Source organism: Neophocaena asiaeorientalis, unplaced genomic scaffold, assembly GCF_003031525.2.
Source record: "Neophocaena asiaeorientalis asiaeorientalis breed wild unplaced genomic scaffold, Neophocaena_asiaeorientalis_V1.1 scaffold282, whole genome shotgun sequence".
NCBI classification, from domain to species: Eukaryota; Metazoa; Chordata; class Mammalia; order Artiodactyla; family Phocoenidae; genus Neophocaena; species Neophocaena asiaeorientalis.
The window spans coordinates 921,639-948,486 of NW_020172595.1; the positions used below are offsets into that span (position 1 = coordinate 921,639).

Genomic DNA, 26,848 nt, shown 5'->3' on the forward strand with positions numbered 1-26,848 from the left:
ACCCCTACCAACCTTCAAAGAAAATGGCCTATGCAGGCAGCTGCTTTGGAGGTAGGAGGGAGGCACTGGCTAACTTTTGAACGAACACACAGGGGAGACGCTGCTGAATCAAGGAGCTGCCGGGGAGGGAGGCCCATTCGAGAGCCTTTAATCTAAGCCCTTGACTTTACAGATCAACTCATTCAGTAAATACAGGGTGTCTGAAAAGGCAGGACAAAAGGGGAAATGCTTTATTTGTTGCCCTTCCTGCCCACCCCCCCACATTACGCTTTGAATTAAATCTCAGTCATATTCTCCAATGCTGACATTGGAGCAATCTACAGAGAGACTCCCACATGAACACCTCTAATATTAATGAATTAAAGAGCCCTATGTTTCTAGCCTTTTCAGGTAGTCTGTATGCTCTAGACACTGAAAATAGAACGATGAACAAGATGGATAAAGTCCTGCTTTCACAGAGTTATAATCTGGTGAGAAGGAAACTGAGGCCAGAGGGAGGAACCACAACCCTGGGGTCCTAGGAAGCCAGTGTTGGACCAGAACAGGGATGCTGGGTTCTTTTCCCAGCTCCCCACTCTCAGCAGCCTCTGGGGAAGTTTGGCTGAGTTGGACTGGGCTGGGCTGGGCCAGGCTGGGCTGAATCCAGGGCAGGGCATATCATGTTCTTTTGTGACCTTGCCTTGGGCCTCCAGGCACCCTTGCCATCCTTTTGCGTCAGGGAAAACTGCCAGGGCCTGATCTTGGCCCTCCTAAGGCCCAGATGAAAGTCTTTGGGGGTCATTTATTAACTTGCTGCCTAGAACTCACCACCGCCCCCACCCCCCCATGCCTCTGGCAAGAATTGTTCTGGCTAGAATGTGTGTGTATATCGGGGCCAGGGGAAAGTTGTTTACAGTCATTCTCATTGGCTGAACAAGAACAAGGAATGCAGAAGTCTCTGCTTCTCTGGAGAAAAGAAAAAGCCACAAAACCTACCTGAAATGGAGAGGGAGAGAAGGGAGGACGAAAAGAGAAAGAGAAATTGTATCCCCCGATGATCTTAGCACTCGGAGGCTATTTTATCATCCTGGTCTCCTACTCCTGGGTTAGTTCACTACTGTCCACATCTGCTCCAAAGCAGCCCCTCTTCCCATAACTATAATAATGGCCACTAGGGAAAATACAGCACCTTGTGCCTATTCATATTCTTAATCCTTACAACAACCTTGAGGCCAGTTGGCCCATATTTCAATTAAGGAAACATTTTCAGAGAAGTTAAGTAGCTGGCCCAATACCTCATAGTTGATAAGTACCAGAGCTGGAATTTAAACCCACTTTCCTCTAATGCCACTAGATGATAATATACTCTTTTTGCTACCCCATGTTTCCCTTCTATCTCAAACGCACCTCAAGTCAATAAATAGTTATTGAGCATCTACTAAATGCCAGGTGTAGCTGAGAGTTTTCAATTTTCATTCCCTGACCCCAAGGCCCTGGCTCCATCCCTCTATCCCTGCTTCCCTTTCTCAGAAGCACCCACTTCCAAATATCTGTCTCCCTCTCCTCTGCCCATTCTGCCTCCTTCCCATTACCTCTGTCCCCCATTCTAGCCTGTGATTAGCAATGCAGCAGTATTCCAGGTGGGGCAGTAGGCATGACTCACTCTTATGTTACTTATAAAGGGTAAGAGCCAGGGCTTTGCCATCCATCAACTGCACAGTTATTCCTGACTCAATGGCAGGTCACCCTGAGCCACAGTTGAGTATCCCCCACCTTCCTCTTTGAAGAGGAAATGTAGAGGCCTCTGAAGAGACACAGCTGTATAAACAGACACCTCTGGGGGTGAGGGGTAGCTCCTCAGACGAGATGAATTTAAGAATATTTATTAAGGGAACTCTTGTACACTGTTGCTGGGAATGTAAATTGGTGCAGCCACTGTGGAAAACAGTATGCAGGTTCCTCAAAAAACTGAAACTAGAACTACCATATAATCCAGCAATTCCACCCCTGGGTATATATCTGAAGAAAACAAAAACACTAATTTGAAAAGATACACGTACCTCCATGTTCAGAGCAGCATTATTTACAATAGTCAAGATGTGGAAGCATCCTAAATGTCCATCAATAGATGAAAGGATAAAGATGTGGTATATATATATATATATATATATATATATATATATATATATATATATATATATATATATATATATATATATATATATATATATATATATATATATATATATATATATATATGTATACACACACACAATGGAATGTTACTCGGCCATAAAAAAGAATGAAATTTTGCCATTTGCAACAACGTGGATGGACCTAGAGAGTATCATGCCTAGTGAAATAAGTCAGACAGAGAAAGGCAAATACTCTGTCATCATTTATATGTGGAATCTAAAAAATAAAACTAATGTATACAACAAAACAGAAATCAATTCATAGATGTTGAGAACAAACTAGTGGTTACCAACAGGGAGAGGGAAAGGGGGAGGGGCAAGATAGGGGTTGGGATTAAGAGATACAAACTACTAGGTATAAAAAAGATAAGCGACAAGGATGTATTGTATAGCACAGGGAAGTACAGCCATTATTTTGTAATAACTCTAAATGGAGTACAATCTATAAAATATTGAATGACTATGTTGTACACCTGAAACTAATATAATATTGTAAATAAACTATATTTCAATTAAGCCCCTACTGGGTGAAAGGCCAAGTACTAGAGAAACCACAGAGGTACCATGAGGAGAAAGGGAGGATGTGGTCCTGTAAACTCGAGGAGATGATATTCCAGCGGGGGAGAGACACAACAAAAAGTAAACAAATACGTAAAATGATTCCCTACTGTGGTAAGCATTAACAAGAAAACAAACAAGGGGCTAAGAAAGAGGTTAGTGGGAGGTCAAGAACACAGGTCAAAGGAGGGGAATGAAGGAACTTGGTGATCTTGGGCAGATAGGGATGATATGAGGAGAGCTGGAAATGGAAAGGGGCAAAGGCCTTTCCCTAGGATTAGGGCAGTGAGAACCCGTGCAACTGCCGGTCTCAGCCCCTGGGCCTTTCTGGCCTTAACTCATCCCCCAGCTGTCACCCCTGCACCCTGTCATTGACTTAATGATTCACTCTCAACCTTCCCCAGCTTCCTGTGTGGCAGGGAGGGGGTGGGGCAGAGCCCTGGCTCTCTGAGTTCTTCTCTCCGGTTCTTCTCTTGGTCCCATTCTGACTTTGCCACAAAGAAAGGTCTCTCTGTGCGGGGAGGACAGTGAGGATAACTAGGTCCAGCTGGAGGCCCAGATTCCAGATATTGGAGGTAGTGTGAAACAGGATCCTGACATCCCCTTCACTTCCCCTCCCCTGCCTAATGCCCTGGAGAAATTTTCCATCATAAACAAGTTATGCATTCCTAACCTTGGGTGACTCTCCCCTTCTCCCACCAAGCAGTTTTCTTCCATCATCACTCTCTCTCCCATCCCCAGTTTATGTCTGTGTGAGCATGTGAGCCTGTCCACACATGTAAATTGTCATGTATTTATGTTGATCATCGTTTAGTGTGCAGGTTGCCTTGGAATGAGGGTGTAGGTGGGTGGGTAGGCTCACTGTGCTTGGGTGTAAATGTAACGATGATGGCAGATGTGAAAGGGAGGTGTGGGAAAGGGATGTGTCTTTGTTTGCAGAGGAGGTGTGTTTTATGCCTCATCTGGAAGAAGTGTGTAATGCTGAAAGTTTCAAGTGTGCTTAAACAGGAGTGGTGGGTGTAAAATAAAGCAACACATAAGCCCAGGAAGCAATAGTATAGACAGCAATAATGTCTCTATTTATAGCCCAGTTGTGGGCCATCCCCTTATTTGCAACCCCACACATCCTTGGCTGAGAAATGCCCTTAGGTGTTCTTTGTTTGGTGTCTGTGTAAGACTTGTCCCAACTTTTCTTAAGAGGTTATAAATTCATATGTGGGATTTGAAGGAGTGTATGCCTGTCTCAAAATCTTGGGGTGATCCAGCCAGTGTATGTATACTATATGTGCATTTTTTAGTTCTGCATTTTCATCTTTCATTTATCAAGATTACTGAACAACTAGTACATGCAAGGCACCCTGCTGGGCTCTATGGAAGACACAAAGACATGTGTGACACAGCCTTTAATGGAAGAGGTCAAACATGTTCTCATCCTGTGTACCAGGCATAATATGATCTGGTACAAAGCTCTGTGGCAGATGCATTTGAAATGCATGGAGACAGCTTTGGTCCCTTCATGCTCCCTGACTCTAATGCTACCCGCCTTATCACTAAATTCTGGTAATCTTATGCTAGGAATGTCTCTTAAAGCTGCCCCTTCTCGTGTTCCCTGTGTCATAGCCCATTTCAGGCCCTTTCCTCATACCCAAACCTCTCCAGTAGTATCCCGTCTCTGCCTCAGTGTTTCCCCATCCAGAGCATACTCCTTGTCCCACTCAGTTCCCAGCTTTGAACCTGCCCTCCTTTGATGTCATTCCATGACCCACAAGCTCCACAGTCTAGAGTCAAACCCAGTCCCCTGGCCTGACAGCTAAGCTCTCCTCACTGCCTAATTCCTTTCCAGCCATCGTCACTTACCACTGTTGTGGAACCCAGATTTGCGTGCCTGATGCACAGTGAGGCCAAACAAACCAAAACATTGGGTTTGGGGCAGAGAAAGGTTTATTGCAAGCACCAAGCAAAAAGAACAGGTGGCTCTTGCTCAAAAACCCCAAACTCCCTGATGGTTTTCAGGGAAGAGTTTTTAAAGGCAAAATTCGGATCCTCAAGGACTATGTCATTCTTTTAAAGGTTGTGCCCTGCCCGCTTCCCTCCTGTTTATGATGAGGATGAGAAGTTGCCAAAAACTGCAAGTGCCAGGGCAGAGCAATTTAAGCAGAGGACCTAAGGCGAGAAAGAGCTTGGCAAATCCTGGGAACTGAAAGGAGGCAGCCCTGGGTGGCTGGAGCACAGCACAAGAGAAGAGGGGTAAAAATGAGCTTGGAGAGGAAGAAATGAAATTTTGAAGGTACTGTTATGGAACAAGTTCATGTGCCCAGTGCACAGTGAGGCCAAATAAACTGAAACGGCAGAGTTTGGGGCAGAGAAAGGTTTATTGCAGGGCCAAGCAAGGAGAATGGGTGGCTTGTGCTCAAAACCCCCCAAATTCCCTGAGTTTTTTGGGGAAAAGATTTTATAGGTAAAATTTGGGGTGTGTGACTTTCTTCTGATTGGTTGGTGGTGAGGTAACAGGGTGGTGCTCCAGGAATCTTGCACTCAGCCTGAAGTTACCATCCTCCAACTGAGTGAGGGACTTAGTTCCTGTAGAAGAACTCAAAGATATATTGTTATGTATATCCCTTGAGGAGGAACCAGGCCCCTGCTTTATCTGCACCATTCTTTTTTTTTAAAGTTTTTGGCTGTGCTGGATGCACAGCATTCTTCCCGGACTAGCGATCAAACCCACGCCCCCTGCAGTAGAAGCTCTGTCTTAACCACTGGACCACCAAGGAAGTCCTGCACTATTGTTTCTTGACTACTCCTGTTTCTGCATTCCCTTCCTTCCCTAATCAGCAACTGTTTGAATCTGTCCTTTGGAACCCAGGGAAGGTCTAGGAGGGACACGGAAAGGCTTTGGTACCCAGGAGGGCCCCACAGGGTCCTGCTGGGTTTCACCACTACTCCATTACAGGAAACTTGTCCTGAGATCGTTTTTCTTGTGATTCCCCAAACACATCCTGTACTTTTCCAGCTCAAGGCCTTTGCTGATTCCATTCTCTTTCTCAGTCATCTTCCACATCTGACTCTGTGGTATCCCACCCACCATTTAAGGTCATCTCAAATGCCATTCTTCCCTGATGCCTCATGTGATTGATTAGACAGACAGGAACAGCAGCTCTATTGGGTTCCCCTTATACTTAGTCTTCCATTTTCTTAGAACCTGATGTGTTTGCTTTAGATAAAGCACTTGGCTCTCTCAGCAGCATACATGCTGAAACCTACCTCAGTACTCAACAGTACCTTTTAACAGGGTGTCTGGCCCTGTTGAGTGCTCAAAAGATGTTAAATTCTGTGTCCATTGTAAGGTCGGATCTTAACAAACGGCACCGCGAAACAGAGGAAAGCTTCAAGCGAGCGCTCCCGGGCGAGGTTCTCTGGTCGGAGAGAAAGGGGCCAGAGAAGTCGCGGCTGGGGGAGGGTTGGGCAAGATTTTATAGGGGAAGAAGGGAAAGGGGTGTGGTGAATCTGGGAGGGCGCAGGGTATTCCTTATTTGGTGGTCTTTTCGGGTATCCTGGGGGACCGTTAGTCCCGCCCCTCGAAAGGCGGGAAGGCTGGGCTGGGTTCAAAGTCCCCAGGTCAGTTCCTGGAACTGGGTGGTCCGGAGAATTTTGGTCTGATGCAACCTGTGAATCTGACTGTGTTCCCCTGCCTCGGGCCAGTTGGCCTTACATCCATGAGCAGCTTTCTCTAAGGCAGTTATGAAAATGTGTCAATTCTCTCTTGTGTTATTATCATTACCACAACATTTGCATAATGTCTCACAGTTTAAATGTTCTTCACATAAACTTAAATCCAGATGGCTGCTAACTTCTCACCTTTGTATTTTGTGGTCCTCTGCTCCAGCCATGTATGAACATTTCTGCACATTGCTGGGTTGCCCCTGTGCAGTCTCTGCACCTTTGTTCTGTGTGGGTGTGATGTGCATATTGAAGGCGAGCAGAATATGCCACCCGAAATGTGCCACTTTGGCATGTGAATTATTTGGAGCTGAAGGAAATCAAAACCCCGCAGACAATTGCCTAAATAATTTAGGTAGGGGGACTGGCCCAGAGATAGCTTTCACCTGAAAGACTTACCTGCTTAGCAGGGCAAACACCTAATTAGCTAACATCTGCCCTTTTCACCTTCCTGTGAATTACCCACCTCCCCTTCAAGCCTCAGGCCTCTTTCCCATTCCTTAGCTGAAGATGGCATATAAGCCTCAATTGCCCGACTGCCTGCCTTTGAGTCTCCAGTCTTCATGGGCTCCTGTAAGTAAGCAATTAAATTTGTTTTCTCCTGTTAATCTGTCCTATGTCTAATTATTAGACCAGCCAAAGAAACTAGAAGGAAAGGAGAAATTTTTCCGCCTCTACAATGTGGTGTGTGTGCGTGTGTGTGTGTGTGTGTGTGTGCTAAAGCAGGCAGGGTTGTGTCTGTCTGTGTGTGCTAGGGTGTTCATTTCTCTTAGGCATCTTGGCTGTTTCTGTACTAGACTTCCCTCCTATGCTGTGTGTTTTCCGTGTTCCTACAAGCTTGTGAATGTGCACCTGTAACTGTGGTTCCTTGACTTTGCTGGGTCAGTATTGTAGTAGGATGGGCAGACTTCCTTATGTAAGCCTTCCTGCCTCTCCAGAGATGGGGCTTGTGGCTGAACCTTCTCAAACTGTCTGTGAGCCCCTCTCCAGCAGCCACATGTCCCGACATGTGCCCGCAGTCCGGAATTTTACCCGCCTCCACTCACAAATCACACACTCACGACACACACTTAGGTGCCTACGGTTGCACTGGCCAAGTCTCCACCCCCTCCCTTTGCTTAAACTTCGGAATTTCCAGCCGACCGGCCAACCGCTCCCAGCAGCGGGTGGAGTTGAGAAGGGCCCGCCCAGTTCTCGGAGTACAAAACTAGCTCTGCAGGACTGCGCGGCCACTTGTCCTTCAGCTCTGCGCACAATGTGTCATTCTCGAAGCTCCCTCCCCACCATGACCGTCCTGCGGGCTCCGACCCCGGTCCCCTCCACCAGCCCGGGACCCCAACGGGGCTCCGGCCCCGAGATCTTCACCTTCGATCCTCTCCCGGAGACCGCGGTGGCCCCCGCTGCGCGCCCCAGCGCCTCCCGCGGGCACCGAAAGCGCAGCCGTAGGGTCCTCTACCCACGAGTGGTGAGTGTCGCCGAAGTGGACAGCCCGGGGGAAGAGCAGGGCGGACCGCCGTACGCCGGGGCCCCGACCTGACCTGTTGCCTTTGTTATCTCCCCACAGGTCCGGCGTCAGCTGCCAGTCGAGGATCCGAGCCCTGCCAAAAGGCTGCTCTTTTTCCTGCTCACCATCATCTTCTGCCAGATCCTGATGGCTGAGGAGGGTGTGTCGACACCCCTGGTCCCGGAGGACACCCCCAGCGCGCAGTCCCTCGCGCCCACCGTTGTGCCCCCGGTCCTCGAGCCCCTTAATCTGACCTCGGAGCCCTCGGACTACGCTTTGGACCTCAGCACTTTTCTCCAGCAACACCCTGCCGCCTTCTAACCGGACTCTCCACACCCCCAGAAGAATCTGAAAAACCAAGAAACACTGGGTGTACCTGGTGGGAGAAAGAGCGTATCCCAAACTGGGACTCCCAAGGCAACTCGCACTCAGAACACTACAGCGGAGATGCCAGCCCGAGCCTGGGAGAGACAGGCACCGACAAGCCGGGGCTAGGCCGGGTGGCAGGAGACTTACCCGGCTAGGCCGGGTGGCAGGAGAGCGTCGTTATTTCTCATTGCTCCTAATAATATTTATATGTATTTATGTATGTCCCCCTAGGTGATGGAGGGGTGTATGTAATATTTATTTTAACTTATGCAGGAGTGCGAGATGTGCTCCTTGCTGCAAATGCAGATCTCTGGGTATTTATTGGGCTCTGGGGGATTGGTGGAGGCCGGCGCCCAGAACTGAGCGAGGCTGGGAAGAGGGATGGAGGAAACCCGGGTCCGAGAAGGCGCCCGGGCTGGGAGTCAAGGACGGTGGTGGGTCGTAGTAGGTTTAGCGGGTGACATACTCAGCCCTCCAGCATCTCAACTCGCGGGTCTACTGTGTGAGGCTTCGGCGGACCGTTGAGAATAAGGTCCTTGGCCTTCGATCTCCTCGAAGTTGCCCCCAAGGGGTGGCTGCGGGGTCGATGGGCTGTCAGGGGGCGGCTATGGGGTCGCCCGGTATGTTCTGTGAACACAAATAAACTTGATTTACCGTCAGCAGTCATGTGAGTGTCTCTTTGCAAGCCATGGTCCCCCATTCCCCATGGCCTTCAAGCGCCTGGGTCGGAGGAGCCGCGGTCAAGTCACCAGCGGGCGCTCCTCCCCGGGCCCCTGAGCCCCTTTTTCCCGAGTCACGGAACCCAGCAACCGGTAATCGGATGCTGTCGTACGTTGCCCAGTCTGCGGTTTTCCCAGTTAGTTCTCGCGGGGCAAATACGAGGTGAGTCAATCTCCCTTGCCCCGGGGTGCCAGACCCACTGAGGTCACGTCCCGTGGGGCGGGGCATGGAGCGGCCTGGGCAGGGCTCCGGACCCCTGAGGGGCAGCGAATTGGGGGTCGCCCCATCCGACCCCGTGAGCCGGGGCCCGGGCGGGCGGCGGACCGGAGCGCGGCCTGCTGGGAAAGGGGCGGGCCGAGGGGGCGGGGGGAGGTTGGTCCGCCGCGGGGGCGGGGTCGCGTCTGCCGCAGCGCCAGGGTGCGGCCTGGTTGGGTGCTAGGGCGCCAGCGCGGGCCCAGCTCCCAGGCAGGCTGTGCGCGAGCGGCCCCTGCTCGGCGGCTCACAGGTCCCCTGCGCGTCCCCGCCCTGCCCCGGACCACGGCCAGGCCGCTGCCCGCGTCCGGGAAGGTAGGTGGGGGGTGGGGTGGGGAGATGGAGTCGGGCTGTGGAGGAGCAGAGACGGTGGCGCAAGGGTCTGGGGGTCTCCAAGGGCCGGGAGAGCTTTATCAGATAAGGGAGAAACCGTCGTCACTGAAGGTGGGGTGCGGCAAGGGGCTGGGAGTCGCTGGGTGACTGCGAAATTTCACAGGGTAAAGCCTTAGCGGATCCGTGGGCGCGGAAGGGACGGGGCCGCATTGTCTGCAGGCGGGGCGGGACTGACAGGAAAGCGAAAGGGTTCACTCCTGTGGACCTCACAGTGCCCCTTGCTATCAGCAAAGGCTTTCTCTCCCCCTCCTCCAGCTCCAGCCTGAGCCATGTTTTTCACCTGTGGCCCAAACGAGGCCATGGTGGTCTCCGGTAAGTATTGTTCTCTGCTCAGCCAGTGACCCCCAAGTCCCCGCAGAGGTCCCTTCCCCCTCTCCCCACCAGCTCCCCAGCGCCAGACCTTCTGCCCACCCCACCCCCATGGTTGCAAGCCACCCACTTGTGGTGATTCCCTGCCTCTATCCTTCCAAGGCCTACACTGCCCGCTGCTCCTGCCAGCGCCCAGATTTCTTCGTGGGGATTGCTTCCCCCTCCCTTCCCCGGTCGTCTTCCACATTCCAGCTCCACCGTGGCCACCGGCCACCGCAGCTCATTGCCTCCTCACCTTGCAGGTTTCTGCCGGAGCCCCCCAGTCATGGTGGCTGGAGGACGTGTCTTTGTCCTGCCCTGCATCCAGCAAATCCAGAGGTAGGTTGAACAAGAGAACTAGGGAAAGGGAACCTCCGTTTTCTCTCTTTTCTCCTTTTCACACTGTCCACCCCTTCTTTTTCCCCTAGGATCTCTCTCAACACACTGACCCTCAATGTCAAGAGTGAAAAGGTTTACACTCGCCATGGGGTCCCCATCTCAGTCACTGGCATTGCCCAGGTGAGGCTTTCAGAGCCTTTCCTCCAAAGTCCACTCCCCCATCACCTTCTCTGTCCCCAGACATTAAGAATCTTCTGACCATGGCCTTCCCTACCTCTTGCTATGGAGAAATTTCTCTGCTAGTCTCAGCTTCTCCAGGGATCCCCAAGGCACCTGACTCTCCCAGCTTCCTCCCTGTCTTCATGAGACCTTCACCACACCCTCCCTAACCCTATTCTGGCTACAGGTGAAGATTCAGGGCCAGAATAAGGAAATGTTGGCAGCTGCCTGCCAGATGTTCCTGGGCAAGACAGAGGCTGAGATTGCCCACATCGCACTGGAGACGCTGGAGGGCCACCAGAGGGCTATTATGGCCCACATGACTGTGGAGGTGGGCCTGAGGGCAGGGAAAGATCTGGAGGGGGTGCCAGAGTGAGAGGGGCCTAAGGACCGAGCTAGTCTGTAGGAGACAGTGGTCAGAGGATCTGAGAGCTTACGTTCCTTCTTCCCTCCATCGTGTTATCCTAGGAAATCTATAAGGACAGGCAGAAATTCTCAGAGCAAGTTTTCAAAGTGGCCTCCTCAGACCTGGTCAACATGGGCATCAGCGTGGTCAGCTACACCCTGAAGGACATTCACGACGATCAGGTAAACCTAGGCAGTTGCTTCTCCCCGCTTTCCTGCTCCCATCTGTTAAACCTTCCCGAGGACTGTGATATCTGCAACTCTTCCACAGGACTATTTGCACTCCTTGGGGAAGGCTCGAACAGCTCAAGTCCAAAAAGATGCTCGGATTGGGGAAGCGGAGGCCAAGAGAGACGCTGGGATCCGGGTGAGAGATCTGGGGGTTGCTTGGTCTCCATGGGCTTATTGTGCACCTGGTGGAAGAGGGGATGGCGTGGGGGCTGGTGGAGCAGGGTTGGCAGAGGATATAAATGAGGCCGGGCCTGGGGTGAGGACAGAGGAGCTTGGTGGAGATCAGGCTCTCTCCCTGGGGCCTTCCTCTCCCTACTCTGACTCCCTGCCTGATCTCTGCATGCACAGGAGGCCAAAGCCAAGCAAGAAAAGGTGTCTGCTCAGTACCTGAGTGAGATCGAGATGGCCAAGGCGCAGAGGGACTACGAGCTCAAGAAGGCTGCATACGACATTGAGGTCAACACCCGCCGAGCACAGGCTGACCTGGCCTATCAGCTTCAGGTCAGAGCCCCTATGCTGGCCCGGTGGCCAGGCTGGACTTCACTCCCTCCCCGTTCTTCTCAGGCCACCACTCTCTCATATTCTGACTCTGATCCCCTTATTCTGGCCCTCCATTTCTGACCCTCCATTTCTGACCCTCCATTTCTGACCCAGCTCCTCCTTATGAGGAAGATTTAAAAGACCTAAACGTTTCAGCTGAAAAGCAAAGAAAAGGCCTAGAAAGGATACGCTCTATAGGGCTGATCACGGGCTTGAGGCAGGTTGTGCCCTGTGCCAGGGCACCTGGATGAGGGGGTGAACCAGAGCTAAGATCCAACCATGGTCCACATCGGGCCTGGGTGAATGGGTCTGCATCCACCCAGAGGAAGGGGTGCCTTTTTCCAATTTGCACAGGGGTACTCCATGGGCTCACAGCAGCCCTGGTGATCACAGAAGTGTGTGAGGAAGGAAAACGTGGGCTTTGAATCCCACAAAATGAGACATGGAGGCCCTTGAAAATGCAGGGAGGTGTAGTCAATCCTCCTCATTTGTGGATCCCATAACTGAGAATTTGCCTCATCACTAAAATTTATTGGTTACCTCAGAACCAGTATTTTTTGTACTGATGACTGTTTGCAAACATGCGCAGAGTGGAGAAAAATTTGAGTTGCCTGATGTGTGCTTCCCAGTCGAGGTTGAACAAGAAGATGTTCTGCCTTCTTGTTTCGGCTCATACTGTAAACAGTGTCATTTTCATAGTATATTCACTGCCACATTTTTTGAACTTTTGTGCTTTTTTTTTTTGGTGATTTCACAGTTTAAAATGTCCCCAAATGTAGTGCTGAAGTGCTGTCTAGTGTCCTAAGTGCAGGAAGGCTGTGATGTGCCTGATGGAGGAGACGCGTGTTAGATAAGCTTCCTTCAGGCATGAGTTACAGTGCTGCTGGCCATGAGTTCACTGTTAATGAACCAACAGATATGTTACCTATGGTGTCTTTAAGCAGAAACACATAAAGCAAGGATATATAGGACTTCCCTGGCGGTCCAGTGGTTAAGACTCCGTGCTTCCACTGCAGGTGGTGTGGGTTCGATCCCTGATCGGGGAACTAAGATCCCGCATGCTGCACATCTTGGCCAAAAAAAAAAGATATATATTGATCTGTTGTGACCAGAGGCTCACAAGAACCTATACCTGTATTTCCCTTAGGAACAAAATAAGTGTTTTGTTAATTCAGTGTTCATGGCTACTTTATAAAACAGAACTACCATAACTAACGAGAATCAACAGTACTCTGAGACCTTTACCCAAAGGGCAGCAATATTATGAGATTCGTTTTTGCCAAGAGTTGGTACAGGGTGAAATTATGAAATGCAGCACATCTTTAGTTATGACGTTAAATCCCTGGATGGCTTGACAGGTACCTGAGTGTGGCATAGTACTTTGCTACTCAAAGTGTGGTCTGCCTCCCAGCAACATCGGTATCCCTGGGGAGCTTGTTAGAAATACAAAATCTGAGGCTCCAGCCCAACTGACCAAGTCAGAATCTGTATTTTAACAAAATCCCTAGGTGATTCATGTATTGATAGACATTGGAGTTTGAGAAGCATTAACATAGTGGAAAACACCAGCTTGGGCGGGACTTAACCCACCCAAGGATAAGGTCCTTAATCTTCTTCTCAACATGGCTTGTCTGCACATCAAAGGGTTGGGCTGGTTTGGGTTCTGTTCAGCTTTTATTAGTTCCTCATTTTGTGCCAGCCAGGCTTTGTGCTAGGTGCTGGGGAAATAAGGATTTACTCAACAGGTATCTGTTAAATGCCTGTTATGTGCCAGGCATTGTTTTGGAGATGAGTATATACGTATGAATGAGACAGAATAAGATTCCTGCCCTCATGGAGCTTTACGTTATAATACACGAAACCACTAATAAGCAAATAACCTTCACTGGCTCAAATTACATGAAGTGCTATGAAGGAAATACATAGGTGGTACTTTACTGGGGGGATACTCTATTAGGTCGGGGGTGATCAGAGGAAGCTTCGGTGAGGAAGTGATACATGAGATAAATCCTGAAGATGAGAAATAGTCAATAATGTAAAGAGTGGTGGGCCAAGAACATTCTAGTCCAGTGCTGTTCAAATAGAACTTTCTGAAATAATGGAAATGCTCTATATCTGTGCTGTGATGTTGAGCACTTGTAATGTGGCTTTTGTGACTGAGGAACTGAATTTTTAAATTTTTTATTTTGATTTAAATAGCTATATGTGGCAAGTGACTAGGCAGGGGACTGGCACATGCAAAGACCCTGATGTAGCAAAGAGCTCAGCGTGTCCCAGGAACAGAAAGGAGGTTTCTGATCCAGTATGGCTGGTGTGCTGTGAGTAGGGAGAGGCAGGCGGGACCAGGTTTACTAGGGTTCGAGTGGCCATGATGGAGACTTAGAAGATTCAAAGCACAATGGGAAGCTGTTGGAGAACTTTAAGCAGAGAGGTGCTCTGGTCTAATTTACATTTTCACAAGGATCAGTACAGCTGTTATGTGAAGAATTGATTGATTGTCAAAAGAGAATAGAAGGGGGCTTCCCTGGTGGCGCAGTGGTTAAGAATCTGCCTGCCAACACAGGGCACACGCATTGGAGCTCTGGTCCGGGAAGATCCCATATGTCGTGGAGCAACTAAGCCCGTGCGTCACAACTACTGAGCCTGCGCTCTAGAGCCCGCGAACCACAACTACTAAAGCCCGCGCGCCTAGGGCCCATGCTCCGCAACAAGAGAAGCCACCGCAATGAGAAGCCCACGCACTGCAACAAAGAATAATCCCCGCTCGCTGCAACTAGAACAGCAACAAAGACCCAACGCAGCCAAAAATAAATAAATTAAATAAAATTTTTTTTTAAAAAAAAGAGGAAGTGGGGAGATGAGTTAGAAGGTTTTTCAAAGATGATGAATTGCATAAATGCAGCTAATTGCACTCCCTCTTAAAACCTCACTAAATCCACATAAGGTGATTAAAGAAAAAAAAAGTTGGAGAGAATAGGAACAGAAGCAACAGAAACCATAACATCATTTTGGACGCTGGAAAGCCGTGGTAATTGACCAAGGAGGTCTGAGACAGCTGAGCCCAAAGCTGAAGGGGAGAAAACAATGAAATGATCTGAGGCTCAGGAGCTGGCAGCACCAGGGGCCTCTGGAGCTGTGGAAGACTGTTGAAATAAGGAGAAACAGGTGAAAAGTGACTTCTCAGAGCGCTCTGGCTCCCTGCCTCTGGGTAGTGCTCCCTTCTCTGCCCCAGTAGACTTCTGGGGGTTTATTATCTGAAGAGAGTAAACCAGAGGGCATGACCTGGGGCCAGCCAGACACAGGTGAGGGCCTAAGTACTTAACCAGTAACAGGCCTGAAGAGGCTGTCTGCTTTTTTTTTTTTTTTTTTTTGCGGTACGCGGGCCTCTCACTGCTGTGGCCTCTCCCGTTGCGGAGCACAGGCTCCGGACGTGCAGGCTCAGCGGCCATGGCTCACAGGCCCAGCCGCTCCGCGGCATGTGGGATCTTCCCGGACTGGGGCATGAACTCGTGTCCCCTGCATCGGCAGGCAGACTCTCAACCACTGCGCCACCAGGGAAGCCCCTGTCTGCCTATTGAATACTGAATAGTGACCACTTCCCCTAACCACTCACCCCATGTGGCTCTCAGAACCCCCATCTTCCAAAGAAGAAATCAGAAGACTGCTCTGGAGAACATGACCAATCCAACATGAAAGACTTGAAGATCCTGAATCTGAGGTTCGTCAGCAGATGAACTGCCTAGGTCAGCCTAGGTAGAAGCTCAAAGCCAACGAGCCTCACCCACATACCCAGAGTTTCCCTTCAGTGTTTCAGACCTTCCTCCCTGTGAGCAGACAAGCAAGGAATCCCTGACGTATGAGGGATCCTGCAACATGGAAGACAGGCCAAAATCACAAGCAGAGCAAAGCAATTTGAAGGATACATACTATACAGGGAGAAGAAAGCTTAAAAAAATATATATCCTCAGTGATAAGAGAGTAGTTCACATGTAGGAAATCAGGACATAGAAAACAAAAAAGAGCTTTTAGAAATTAATAAAATGGAAGCACTGAAAAAAAAAATCACAGTGGAAGAGAAATTCTAATAAATTTCCCAGAAAATAGGACAAGACATGGAAAAATTGGGAAAGAATATTAGAGGCCAGCCCAGGAGACCCAACAGAACAAAGAAAACAGAAGGAAATCATCAGTGAAAAGATTTGGACACGTTTATGTGACTTTCTGGATTGAAATGGTCCACCAAGTGCCCAAAACAGTGAATGAAAAACATCTACCTTGAAGAACATCACTGTGAAATTTCAGAACACTGAGAATAACGAAAAGAACTAAAAGCTTCCAGAGAGAATGAACAGATCTCAAGCAAAGGGTCAGGCATCAGAATGACTTCAGATTTCTCAAGAAGCTTCAATACCCTGGAACAATGCCTTAAAAATTCTGGTGGAAGATTAATAACAACCTAGTAACCTGTACTCAACCTAATCGTCATTCAAATAGAAGAGTGGAGTGAAAATCTCAGAGAAGCAAGATCTGAAAAAACTTATTGCCCACATACTCTTTCCTTTTTTTAAAAATTTTGCGGTACGCGGGCCTCTCACTGTTGTGGCCTCTCCCATTGCGGAGCACAGGCTCCGGACGCGTAGGCTCAGCGGCCATGGCTCACGGGCCCAGCTGCTCCGCGGCATGTGGGATCCTCCCGGACCAGAGCACGAACCCGTGTTCTCTGCATCGGCAGGCGGACTCTCAACCACTGCGCCACCAGGGAAGCCCTCTTTCCTTTTTTTAAAAAAAATTAATTTTTGGCTGCATTGGGTCTTCGTTGCTGCACGTGGGTTTTCTCTAGTTGCCGTGAGCGGGGACCACTCTTCGTTGCGGTGCGCGGGCTTCTCATTGCGGTGGCTTCTCTTGTTGCGGGAGCACGGGCTCTAGGTGCGTGGGCTTCAGTAGTTGCGGCTCGTGGGCTCTAGAGCGCTGGCTCAGTAGTTGTGGCGCACGGGCTTAGTTGCTCCGCAGCATGTGGGATCTTCCTAGACCAGGGATCGAACCCGTGTCCCCTGCATTGGCAGGCAGATTCTTAACCACTGCGCCACCAAGGAAGTCCCCCACATACTCTTTCTGTGGGAGCTGCCGGAGGTTGAATCTGAAGAAGAGAGAGAAGGGGGGGTGGATAGGCTCCAACACAGGAACACTGTGATGCTGCATATGGGGGCCAAGAGCAACTAGTCTAGTTTGGAACAGGTTTGAACTTTTAGGGTCAAAGATAGTACAGGGTGCCACATCCAGAAGCACCCTTCCTCTGGAGTGAACAGATGGGTGTTCACTGTAAAGGCAGGGGCACCATCTCTTGTGTTGATGAGCCCCACAGGGGAGGTGGTGCACATCTGAGCCAGAGCAATGAGGCAAGAAGTGTGTTCCTCCCCTGAACCTCTCCTCACCGACATCTTGGCAAGAGCCTTCTGATCCCTCTACTCTGCAAGGGATAAGAAAATGAAATCTGCCTAAGAGGAACTCTATGTATACATGGTTTTGTAGTTGCTTACAGTATCCCGGGAAGGATACACGACAGGCTGCTCACGGTGGTTGTTTCAGGGAAAGTGAACCAACCAGGTGGCTTGAGAAATAGGTGGGAGGAAACCTATCACTGTTTACTTTTTTTTTAAAATTTGGACCACATACAAAAGATAAAAATGACACACACACACAGCCCCCCAAAAGAAAGTTGGTGAGAGAGAGAAAAAAAAAAGTTGGTGAGAGAACTTTTCAGTAGTTGACAGTGGCTTGCACTAAGGTAACCGCCACACAGATGGAGAGAAGTGCATGGATTTGAGCGTGACTGGAGGTGGAGGATGGCTACCATGCACTCAAGTGCCCACCAGGTGTTCATACTCTAGAGGGAGACTTGGTGGAGAAACAAGGTGATAGGAGTTCAGTGGAGGGATACTTCACCTGGCCTGAGGGAGAATTGCTGGGTTCCAGCCCTATCCAGCCCTGAAGCTGAGACTACGTGGGGAACAGCCCTAACTGTTGGTATTGGCTCTGATAGGGAAGATCAGGCCACCCCCCATCGCTCCTCAGGCCATGCCTTGGATCTGTACGGGAAACGGACTCCCTTGGGCAGGCTGAGCCTACTGGGACCGCCTTCATGTGCCTGCTCTATTTTTTTTTTAATTTTTTTGAATTGACACGGTATCAAGTCTTTTTTTTAAAGTTATTTATTTATTTATTTTTGGCTGTGTTGGGTCTTCGTTGCTGCACGCAGGCTTTCTCTAGTTGCGGCGAGTGGGGGCTACTCTTCATTGCGGTGCACGGGTTTCTCATTGCGGTGGCTTCTCGTTGCGGAGCACGGGCTCTAGGTGCGTGGGCCTACATTAGTTGTGGCCAAGGCACGTGGGATCTTCCCAGATCAGGGCTCAAACCCGTGTCCCCTGCATTGGCAGGCGGATTCTTAACCACTGCGCCACCAGGGAAGTCCCCCTGCTCTATTTTTACATCCCGCCTGGGAGCCCCGGCCCTAGCTTCCCTGCCTGCTTCCTGGCCGCTTGCTCTTCAGCTCTGACTCTGAGCATCCCTCCTTCCCAGGTGGCCAAGACGAAGCAGCAGATCGAGGAACAGCGGGTCCAGGTGCAGGTGGTGGAGCGGGCCCAGCAGGTGGCAGTGCAGGAGCAGGAGATCGCCCGCCGGGAGAAGGAGCTGGAGGCCCGCGTGCGGAAGCCGGCGGAAGCCGAGCGCTACAAGCTGGAGCGCCTAGCGGCGGCAGAGAAGTAAACACCCCTTCCTGGCCCCTTGCGGCTCCTTCACCACCTGGGCGCCCCCAGACGAATTGCTGAGGCCTTCTTTACCTGTACTCCTCCTGTGGAGTCTTTCTCCCAGAGCAAGGGCTCTTCCTCAGCTCCTCCCTCCACTCCCTTCTCTGCCCAGGTCCCAGCTGATCATGCAGGCAGAGGCAGAAGCCGAGTCTGTGCGGGTGAGTTAGCAGATGGCTCTTGCCGGCTTGTGGAGGGAGTGGGATTGTGCTCGGATTTCTTGTCCTTGACTACCGCCATCAGTACCCCAGGCGTCCTGTACCCTCCTCAGATGCGTGGGGAAGCCGAGGCCTTTGCCATAGGGGCCCGAGCCCGGGCCGAGGCTGAGCAGATGGCCAAGAAGGCAGAGGCTTTCCAGCTGTACCAGGAGGCTGCTCAGTTGGACATGCTGCTGGAGAAGCTGCCCCAGGTCTGGGGGTCGTGTGGACAAAAGCAGAGGAGGGACAGGATGAAGGACTGAGGGGTGGGGGAAATGAGGGAGGGTCTGGGGGAGAACCAGGCTAGGAGCCATAAATTCGGGGTGAGAATTACAAGCCAGTGACCAGAGTGAGGAAGGGTGATCCTCACAAAAGTGAAGGACAAGGATCTTAAAACCCAGAGGAAGGAGTCTTAGGATGGGTGTGGTCAGACCACAAGTGCTGAGTGGGCATCTTACCTACCAGGTGGCAGAGGAGATCAGTGGTCCCTTGACCTCGGCCAATAAGATCACACTGGTGTCCAGTGGAAGTGGGGCCATGGGGGCGGCCAAAGTGACCGGGGAAGTGCTGGACATCCTGAGCCGCCTGCCGGAGAGCGTGGAGAGACTCACAGGCGTCAGCATCTCCCAGGTGAGGGTTTCTAGGGCGGGGGCTGTGGAGCCGAATCACCAGGTTCTTATGGCATGTGATGCAGCGGGCCTAGCATGGGGCCAGCACCCAGGAGGCCTGGGGGGCCACTGACATTTATTAATTGCTTTCTGTGTGCCAAAACAGGGCTAAGCTTCTACACAAATGGTTTTAAAATGTTTTTAGATCAAACTTCCTTTGGGGTATGTGGGCTTTTACAAAGTAAAGAAACTGAACTTCCAGTTTAGCCCATGTCATACAGCTGGTGAAGCTGGGCTTCACACCCAGGCCAGCTATCTCTGGCGCCTGTGCTCTTGGTCACCCCACGAGTAGAAGGAACTAGCTGCAGCCTGTTGAAAATTAATTCCAGGGCATATCACTGCTTTTCTTGGTGCCTGTTTATTCACCTGTAGATTACGGTAGAGATCAGAGAGTAGGACCTAGAGCCAGACTGTTTTGGTGTGAATCGTGGCCCCAGTGCATGCTAACTGTGACCTTGGACAAGTTAATCTTCTCTGCACCTGTTTCTTCACCTTAAAACTGGGTTAATAAAAGTAACTACCCTGTTGAATTGTTAAGGGGATTAAATGAGTAGATATTTGCAGTGTTTAGAACAGTGCCTAGCATGTAGTAAGTACTATATAAGTGTGTGAAAGGACTTCCCTGGCAGTCTGGTGGTTAATACTCCACGTTCCCAATGCAGGGGGTGTGGGTTCGATCCCTGGTCGGGAACTAAGATCCCGTATTCTGCACAGCCAAAACAACAACAAAAACAAAACAAAGAGTGTGTTAAATAAAAAATGCATATATAAATAAAAGCACCAGACTGAATCAGTGACCTTCGAGCTGGGTTCCTTGGAGTCTCCTTGAGGTCTGCAGTGGATAATTGGGAGCTAAGGAGGGCCTGTGCAAGCAGGGATCCGGCTCCCTTCACCCCTTTGCAGTAAGTAATTCATTATTATACAAGAATCCAAATGACTGCTTGGCAAAGGGGGTGAGGTAGGGTACCAGAAAAAACTAGAATACTCATGGAAGTATGCATCCTCCCTGCAGCCTGTTCACCCAGATGGGATCCTGGGAGAGCAGGGCACCTGGTTCCCATAGTCATCACTGTTGTCTTTTGCCAGGTGAACCACAAGCCTCTGAGAACAGCCTGAGCCCTCGACCTTCGCGATGCCCAGCCTCATAACTCAAGTTGCCTGAATGGCCCCAATACTGCATGCACTTCAGCTGGCTCCCCAAGCACATCCTTTGACAGCGGAGTTCCACCGCTTGTCTCTCCTCGCCAAAAAGCCTGTCCCTTGCTTTGGAAGGGAAGGGTTGCTCCCTTTTCCAGCCCCATACTGCAGACTGCCAGTCCCATGCCAGCCTTCTGATGATCCCACCCCCAACTTATTTAACTTAAACTACTGTCTGAGCCTGTTGTCCAGAATTCTTCCTTAACCAAGCCTTGAGGGGTGGTCTGCAGGTTCTCAACTTTGTCAAATAAATTGCTAATAAGTACTGATACTTATGAACAGTTAATATAGCAGAACTAATTCAAAATGAATGCTAGAATGTAGCTTTTGCCTTTGCCTTCAATAGGCTTTTTACAATGGGAGAGGCAGTAGTTACTTGTATGTTAAGTTATAGAATTAATCCCCCTCCCAACCCTGAAGTTGGTTATCAGCAAAGCGTGCTGAAGTGGAAGCAATATCAATAACTGCATTCGTCCCTAGAATTACTGAAAACACGGCCAAGGGAAATTGTTACATTTGTTAAATTTCCAGGGCAGCTTTGAGACTATTGTGCTCCTTGAAGCACGAGGTATTAGATGGAACAGTTTAGAATGGGACCATGGTGTGACGTCCCTCACTAGTGATTTTCTGCCTTAGGCTGAGAAAATCCACAGGATTACAGAAATCAGCGTTACCCATAACAGAAAGGAACCCTGGATGCACTGTGCATTCGAGATCCTTCTGGAGCACTGTTAAAAACAGACTGCTGGGGTCCAACCCATTCTGGTTCAGTACATCTGGGCAGGATCGTTCAAGGGGATGCTGATCTTGCAACCACTTGTCGTTTCTCAGTTCCTTTTTCTGTCCCTAGATCCTGCATCTGGGCCTATACCTACCCCAGTTACTAAGACAGGTACAGGTGGTGGGTACCAGGGATTAAGGTGTAAGGATATTCTTCTCATTAGTTTATGGGAAGTAGAATGTATAACTGAACTTGAGCCCCATGCCTCCATGAGCAATCTTTCCCTGAATGAGCACACATCTCACAACTTTTTTTTTCAATTCCCGTTTATTTTTGGCTCTTGGGGCAATGTCATCTTTTCAATATGAAAAAAAGCAGCAAGTTCAACACAATAGAAATCTGAAGTGTAGAATAGGACAAAACCAAGGGTAGGGGGGAAGGCAGTAGCAAAAGTAAGAGATGAGGTGTTGCCAGAGGATGGAGTGTCCTGTCCCCTCTCTGGGGAATGACATTTAGGTGGTAGCACATAGCTTTCCATATAGGTACAGAAGGGGTGATAAGTCATTTTTTTCCATAAGAAAAGATAGGGCTGGGGAGTGGCTTTCTGGAGGCTTAGAGACTAGTCTCCCTTGCTCCTCTTGACCCCCTTTTCTGACCAGGGGAAAGGAAGGAATCCAACATTACGAGGGAGGTAAAGTGGAAGAGGGGAGGATCCCCCGCTTGACAGGGTGGTGGCCAGAACCTTGCAAAGGAAATGGCTCAGGACAGAGCTTGGAGGGAGATTGAAAATGGAGATAATACTGTTAACACCTCCCCTGAAGCTGAGAGGAGCAGAGAGCTACCTGGAAACTAGGACTTCAATAGCCTGGACGCCCCTCTCCAAAACCCCACCCCTTCCCAGTAGGGACTTCTACCTGCTGCTTCGTTTCCTTTCCCCTGGGCTACCACATGGGCCTAGGATGGCAGTCACCTATCCGGATTATCAGCACATGGTTCTGAATGGGATTTGATGAGACTCAGCTTCTTGAGAGTTTATCTTGAAAACAGAGAGGGAAATGTTAACTGGACAGATGGGAGGAGTGGGCACCAGAAGGAAATACAGGGTTACCCAGAATGGCAGAAATCTAGGTTCCCCAGAGTGGAAAGAGAGAGGAGACATTCAACAAACAACAGATATTTATTGAGCGCCTATTATGTGCCAGGCACTGTTCTAGAACCCCCCCCCAAAAAAAGAAAAAAAAAGACAGGCAGAAAACGCAAATTCTGAGGGAGAGGAAAGGGGCGGCTGAGGAAGAAGGCAGAGGGGACTGAGAAGCCTGAGGTGGTGGGGACTCGGCCTTAGGCTTCCTCTTCGGCCTCCTCACCGAAATCCTCCTCCTCTTCTGCGGTGGCATCCTGGTACTGCTGGTACTCGGAGACGAGGTCGTTCATGTTGCTCTCAGCCTCGGTGAACTCCATTTCGTCCATGCCCTCACCTGTGTACCAGTGGAGGAAGGCCTTCCGGCGGAACATGGCAGTGAACTGCTCTGAGATGCGCTTGAACAGCTCCTGGATGGCTGTGCTGTTTCCAATGAAGGTGACCGCCATCTTGAGGCCACGGGGTGGGATGTCGCAGACGGCCGTCTTGACATTGTTGGGGATCCATTCCACGAAGTAGCTGCTGTTCTTGTTCTGCACGTTGAGCATCTGCTCATCGACCTCCTTCATGGACATCCGCCCACGGAAGACAGCAGCCACGGTGAGGTACCGGCCATGGCGGGGGTCACAGGCAGCCATCATGTTCTTGGCATCGAAGACCTGCTGGGTGAGCTCCGGCACAGTGAGGGCCCGATACTGCTGGCTTCCACGGCTGGTTAGAGGAGCAAAGCCAGGCATGAAAAAATGGAGACGTGGGAAGGGCACCATGTTGACTGCCAGCTTGCGGAGGTCAGCATTGAGCTGGCCAGGGAAGCGGAGGCAGGTGGTGACACCACTCATGGTGGCCGAGACGAGGTGGTTCAGGTCCCCGTAGGTTGGCGTGGTCAGCTTGAGGGTGCGGAAGCAGATGTCGTAAAGGGCCTCGTTGTCAATGCAGTAGGTCTCATCAGTGTTTTCCACCAGCTGATGGACGGAGAGGGTGGCATTGTAGGGCTCAACCACAGTGTCGGACACTTTGGGTGAGGGCACCACACTGAAGGTGTTCATGATGCGGTCAGGATACTCTTCACGAATCTTGCTGATGAGCAAGGTGCCCATTCCAGAGCCTGTGCCCCCGCCCAGCGAGTGGGTCAGCTGGAAGCCCTGCAGGCAGTCACAGCTCTCGGCCTCCTTCCGAACCACATCCAGGACCGAGTCGACCAGCTCGGCCCCCTCTGTATAGTGGCCCTTGGCCCAGTTGTTGCCTGCCCCAGACTGACCTGCAATGGGGTCAGAAGGCAAGCTTGGTTAGTAAAGTGTGGAAGATACATGGCCACATTTCTGCTTTTCAACTTTTGGAGTAATGCCAGTGGATGTATCTTCTCTCCCTCCCGTGTTACACCTGTCGCTCCCCCCAATTTACTATTTAAAGCAGTCACTACCTCTATCCTCCATTAGATTTCAAAACACAGCCCTGTATAAGTTCTTCAGTACAATCATTTCCTAACTCTTGCTGCACCCAAATAACTTGAACAAGTATCTACTATTGTCTGTGTAACTCACCAAAAACAAAGTTGTCTGGTCTGAAGATCTGACCAAAAGGCCCTGAGCGAACAGAGTCCATGGTCCCGGGTTCTAGATCCACCAAGATAGCACGAGGAACATATTTGCCACCTACAGGGAATAAAGTAGCGTTGTAAAAACTGACCGACATATAGGTAAATATTTTGGGGCGGGGAGGCAGCCGGGGACCCAAACTTGTGATTCCAGGCACTGCCACCAGGTGGCAGCAGAGCCACTTTTGAGCCCCGATGGGGGAAATGAAGAAAGGGCTCCAAAGGGAGAGAGAATGGATTCATTCAAAGGGGATAAAGGGTTTCCCAGGGAGGCAAGAGACCCCAGAGAAGTGGGAGTAATGGGACCCGTGATTCACGGCCTCCTGCCCTCACCTGTGGCTTCATTGTAGTACACGGAGATGCGGTCCAGCTGCAGGTCGCTATCCCCATGATAGGTGCCGGTGGGGTCGATGCCATGTTCATCACTGATCACCTCCCAGAACTGCCAGGGGAGAGCAACGGGTCCTCAACAGCTCAGGTTCCAGCCAATTATACGCCCTCTACCGCCATTTTAATTCCAGATACGCCTGTGCCGGGCCCTCCCCTAGGGCCTGGCATTCCTTCTGCCTGCCACACCCTTCCCCTAAACACCTGCACACGCGGGAAAACTGCAGCTTTCACTGCTTGGGATGTGAGATGCTGTGGAAGGTCCCGGCGATCGCAGGCACCGAAGTGGGTAGATGGAAGCGGCCGACTTGCTCGGAGAAGCGAACCTCCCCGCCCCCCCCCTTCGCAGGGCACAAAGAGCTGGGGGCCGGAGAATGGAGCCACTGCCGCAGGCGCCCACCCCGCCCGGCACGTGACCGCGGCGCAGGCGCGCGCCTAGGCGCCGACAAAGGGAGGCGCCGCGCGTGGGCGGGGCCGGAGCGCGAATTCCGCGCGGTAAGGGCGGGACTTGGCTCGGGCTCGCGCGCCCCCAGCGGGCTGGCCCGGCCGCATTGTCCCAGCGCGCCAGGGCGCCCGGGTCCCGCCCTTCTGCTCTAACGTAGCAGCCGCGCTTCCTCCCCGCCCCTCCCCCGCTACACTGTAACCGCGCGCAAAGGAAAAAAAAACCCTCCCCCTTGGCCTCGGAATTTTATTTCTTCTCTAGCTTTTAATTTTAACCCCCTTGCTTTAAATGAGGTTTTTCTTCCTTTGTCCTACTCTTTGGCCCTGAGGAGCCCTTTTAAAAAAAGCACTCCCCCTTTCCCCTAGCTCTTTCTCCATATCTGTTCACGCCCTAAAAGGGTCTCGGTTAAGGGCAAATGAAAGAAACTGAAATTAGTCCAGCACATATTAGCCTTCCGTGCACGAAAACCTGGGGGACCGCCCCTTGGGGATCGCGGGTGCCCGGAGACACCTATCTTTTGTAAAAGATATCGCGTACTGCAGCCCACCCCGGCGCATCGCGTCCCCCACATTTGGATCTGACCTCTCTGCAGCTGCCCGCCAGCCTCGCCCCTTCCCCCTCCGGCTCAACACTCCGAAACCCCGCCAAAGGGGATGCACATGGGGAAAACCTCATCTCGCTTTGTCTCGGGCCGTTTCCGCATCTCCCTCGCTCCCCGGTCCTCGGACCGTTAGCAGATGCCCTTTTTAAGTAAAATTTTACAGAAACTCGGTTTTCCCGCCCCCTAAACCTGAAGGGTGCTTTTAACAGCTTCCCCAAAATAAGCCTGCCAAGAAAAATTCCCCATTTTTCAAAAGCAAATCCCAGCTTTGCATAATACAAACGTGTATTATATATACATACAACTTTTAACGGGCAAAGCCTGACTAAGAATGGAGGATGCGAATGTCCCAGAGCCATTCGTCATAATTTACCTGGATTTTTTTCTTCTTAAAAATAAATATAGTCAAAAGAGGTTAAAAATCCTTACCTTGGCACCGATCTGATTGCCACACTGACCGGCCTGGATGTGCACGATTTCCCTCATTTTTAAAATTTATTGTAATCTTTTTGCTCGCCTCACAAGTGTGTACGGGGCAAGAAAATGATACGTAATTAGTTTTTCTCTGCTGCTGGTCGCAGGCTGGAAGGATGGGACGGGGCCCAGAGGTTGGAGCAGCGAGGTCCGAACTCGGCGGCAGGAAGGTTCTGAGAGGGAGAAAGGAGAGGGGAGGGCGCGGGAGGAAAGGCGGGCAGGGCGGGGCGCGCGTGCGCGGGGGCCGGGAGGCGGGAGAACGCGCCCCGCGAGGTGGTGGGGAGACAAAGCCTCACCGAGGCTGGCCCTGATTAGTCCGTGCTGGTCATGTATCAGACGTCCATTGGTCCCTGCTCGGCGGGACGAGCGCAGTCCTCCCTGGGAGTTGTAGTCCTCTATTGTTGTCCACGCTGCAAAATGAAAGAACAAATGGGTGGGTACTGGGTATGGGGGTTTTGGTTTGGGAGTTTTTAATGAAAAATGACCTTGCGCAAGGGTTCCTTCCTCTATGCCTGACTTTTCTGGTATAAAAAGAGAGTAGTTTACGGATACAGAAATTGGGAACCCGGGGGTGCCAGGCGTTGGAAGGTGGAGTGGGGGCACGCCCTGAAAGCTCCCCGCTGCGGTAGCTCTTGGGAAGACAGGACTGCTTAGCTCAGCGAAAACAGGGGAGAAATGCGGCATCCTGATCTGCTATCTAACAGCTGGTCCTTTGGTGACCCAAGGCATGAACTTCAGTAAACTGCTGCTCCCCCAGATACCTCAGGAAGAAGGAGGGGATTGCCCTCCTGCTATTTCCTTGGGAGTTTTCTAATGATAATGTTTAGAAACAAAATTGCAGCAAGGGCTTTTCAAGATAG

The 26,848-nt window shown here is 50.8% G+C and overlaps 3 protein-coding genes across 6 annotated transcripts; 2 read left to right on the forward strand and 1 right to left on the reverse strand.

Moving 5' to 3' along the window:
* The first annotated feature begins 7,291 nt into the window (after window positions 1-7,291).
* Window positions 7,292-8,981, forward strand: IER3 (immediate early response 3). The gene is made up of 2 exons (XM_024738620.1): window positions 7,292-7,914; window positions 8,014-8,981. The coding sequence occupies exons 1-2, from the start codon at window positions 7,294-7,296 to the stop codon at window positions 8,272-8,274; spliced, it is 882 nt and encodes a 293-aa protein (XP_024594388.1). The 5' UTR covers window positions 7,292-7,293; the 3' UTR covers window positions 8,275-8,981.
* Window positions 8,982-9,436: 455 nt separating this feature from the next.
* FLOT1 (flotillin 1) lies at window positions 9,437-20,906 on the forward strand. Of its 4 annotated transcripts, none has more exons than XM_024738647.1 (13): window positions 9,437-9,609; window positions 9,943-9,999; window positions 10,299-10,374; window positions 10,464-10,554; window positions 10,781-10,924; window positions 11,062-11,181; window positions 11,270-11,365; window positions 11,578-11,730; window positions 18,346-18,527; window positions 18,685-18,730; window positions 18,841-18,978; window positions 19,232-19,396; window positions 20,521-20,902. In XM_024738647.1, the coding sequence occupies exons 2-13, from the start codon at window positions 9,957-9,959 to the stop codon at window positions 20,548-20,550; spliced, it is 1,284 nt and encodes a 427-aa protein (XP_024594415.1). In that variant the 5' UTR covers window positions 9,437-9,609; window positions 9,943-9,956; the 3' UTR covers window positions 20,551-20,902. The 4 variants fall into 4 exon arrangements, with proteins under 4 accessions (XP_024594415.1, XP_024594413.1, XP_024594414.1 ...); XM_024738645.1 differs by having other exon boundaries at window positions 9,451-9,609; window positions 9,791-9,999; window positions 20,521-20,906; XM_024738646.1 differs by having other exon boundaries at window positions 9,452-9,609; window positions 9,916-9,999.
* Window positions 20,907-21,660: 754 nt separating this feature from the next.
* Window positions 21,661-26,181, reverse strand: TUBB (tubulin beta class I). The gene is made up of 4 exons (XM_024738564.1): window positions 25,944-26,181; window positions 24,418-24,526; window positions 24,032-24,142; window positions 21,661-23,748 (listed from the first exon to the last, which is right to left on the reverse strand). The coding sequence occupies exons 1-4, from the start codon at window positions 25,998-26,000 to the stop codon at window positions 22,691-22,693; spliced, it is 1,335 nt and encodes a 444-aa protein (XP_024594332.1). The 5' UTR covers window positions 26,001-26,181; the 3' UTR covers window positions 21,661-22,690.
* Between the last annotated feature and the right edge of the window lie 667 nt (window positions 26,182-26,848).

What these genes read in the sequence shown, in the direction of transcription:
- FLOT1 (XM_024738644.1), top strand. Translation starts at nt 10,108, where the DNA reads ATGGTTGCAAGCCACCCACTTGTGGTGATTCCCTGCCTCTATCCTTCC. An exon ending in TGCATCCAGCAAATCCAGAG is followed by an intron (nt 10,375 to 10,780) that starts GTAGGTTGAACA and finishes TTCTGGCTACAG; the next exon opens with GTGAAGATTCAGGGCCAGAA. An exon ending in CAGAAGCCGAGTCTGTGCGG is followed by an intron (nt 18,731 to 18,840) that starts GTGAGTTAGCAG and finishes TACCCTCCTCAG; the next exon opens with ATGCGTGGGGAAGCCGAGGC.
- IER3 (XM_024738620.1), top strand. Translation starts at nt 7,294, where the DNA reads ATGTGCACCTGTAACTGTGGTTCCTTGACTTTGCTGGGTCAGTATTGT. An exon ending in GGGTCCTCTACCCACGAGTG is followed by an intron (nt 7,915 to 8,013) that starts GTGAGTGTCGCC and finishes ATCTCCCCACAG; the next exon opens with GTCCGGCGTCAGCTGCCAGT.
- TUBB (XM_024738564.1), bottom strand. Translation starts at nt 26,000, where the DNA reads ATGAGGGAAATCGTGCACATCCAGGCCGGTCAGTGTGGCAATCAGATC. An exon ending in GCAATCAGATCGGTGCCAAG is followed by an intron (nt 24,527 to 25,943) that starts GTAAGGATTTTT and finishes CTCCCCTGGCAG; the next exon opens with TTCTGGGAGGTGATCAGTGA. An exon ending in ACCAGACAACTTTGTTTTTG is followed by an intron (nt 23,749 to 24,031) that starts GTGAGTTACACA and finishes ACCCCATTGCAG; the next exon opens with GTCAGTCTGGGGCAGGCAAC.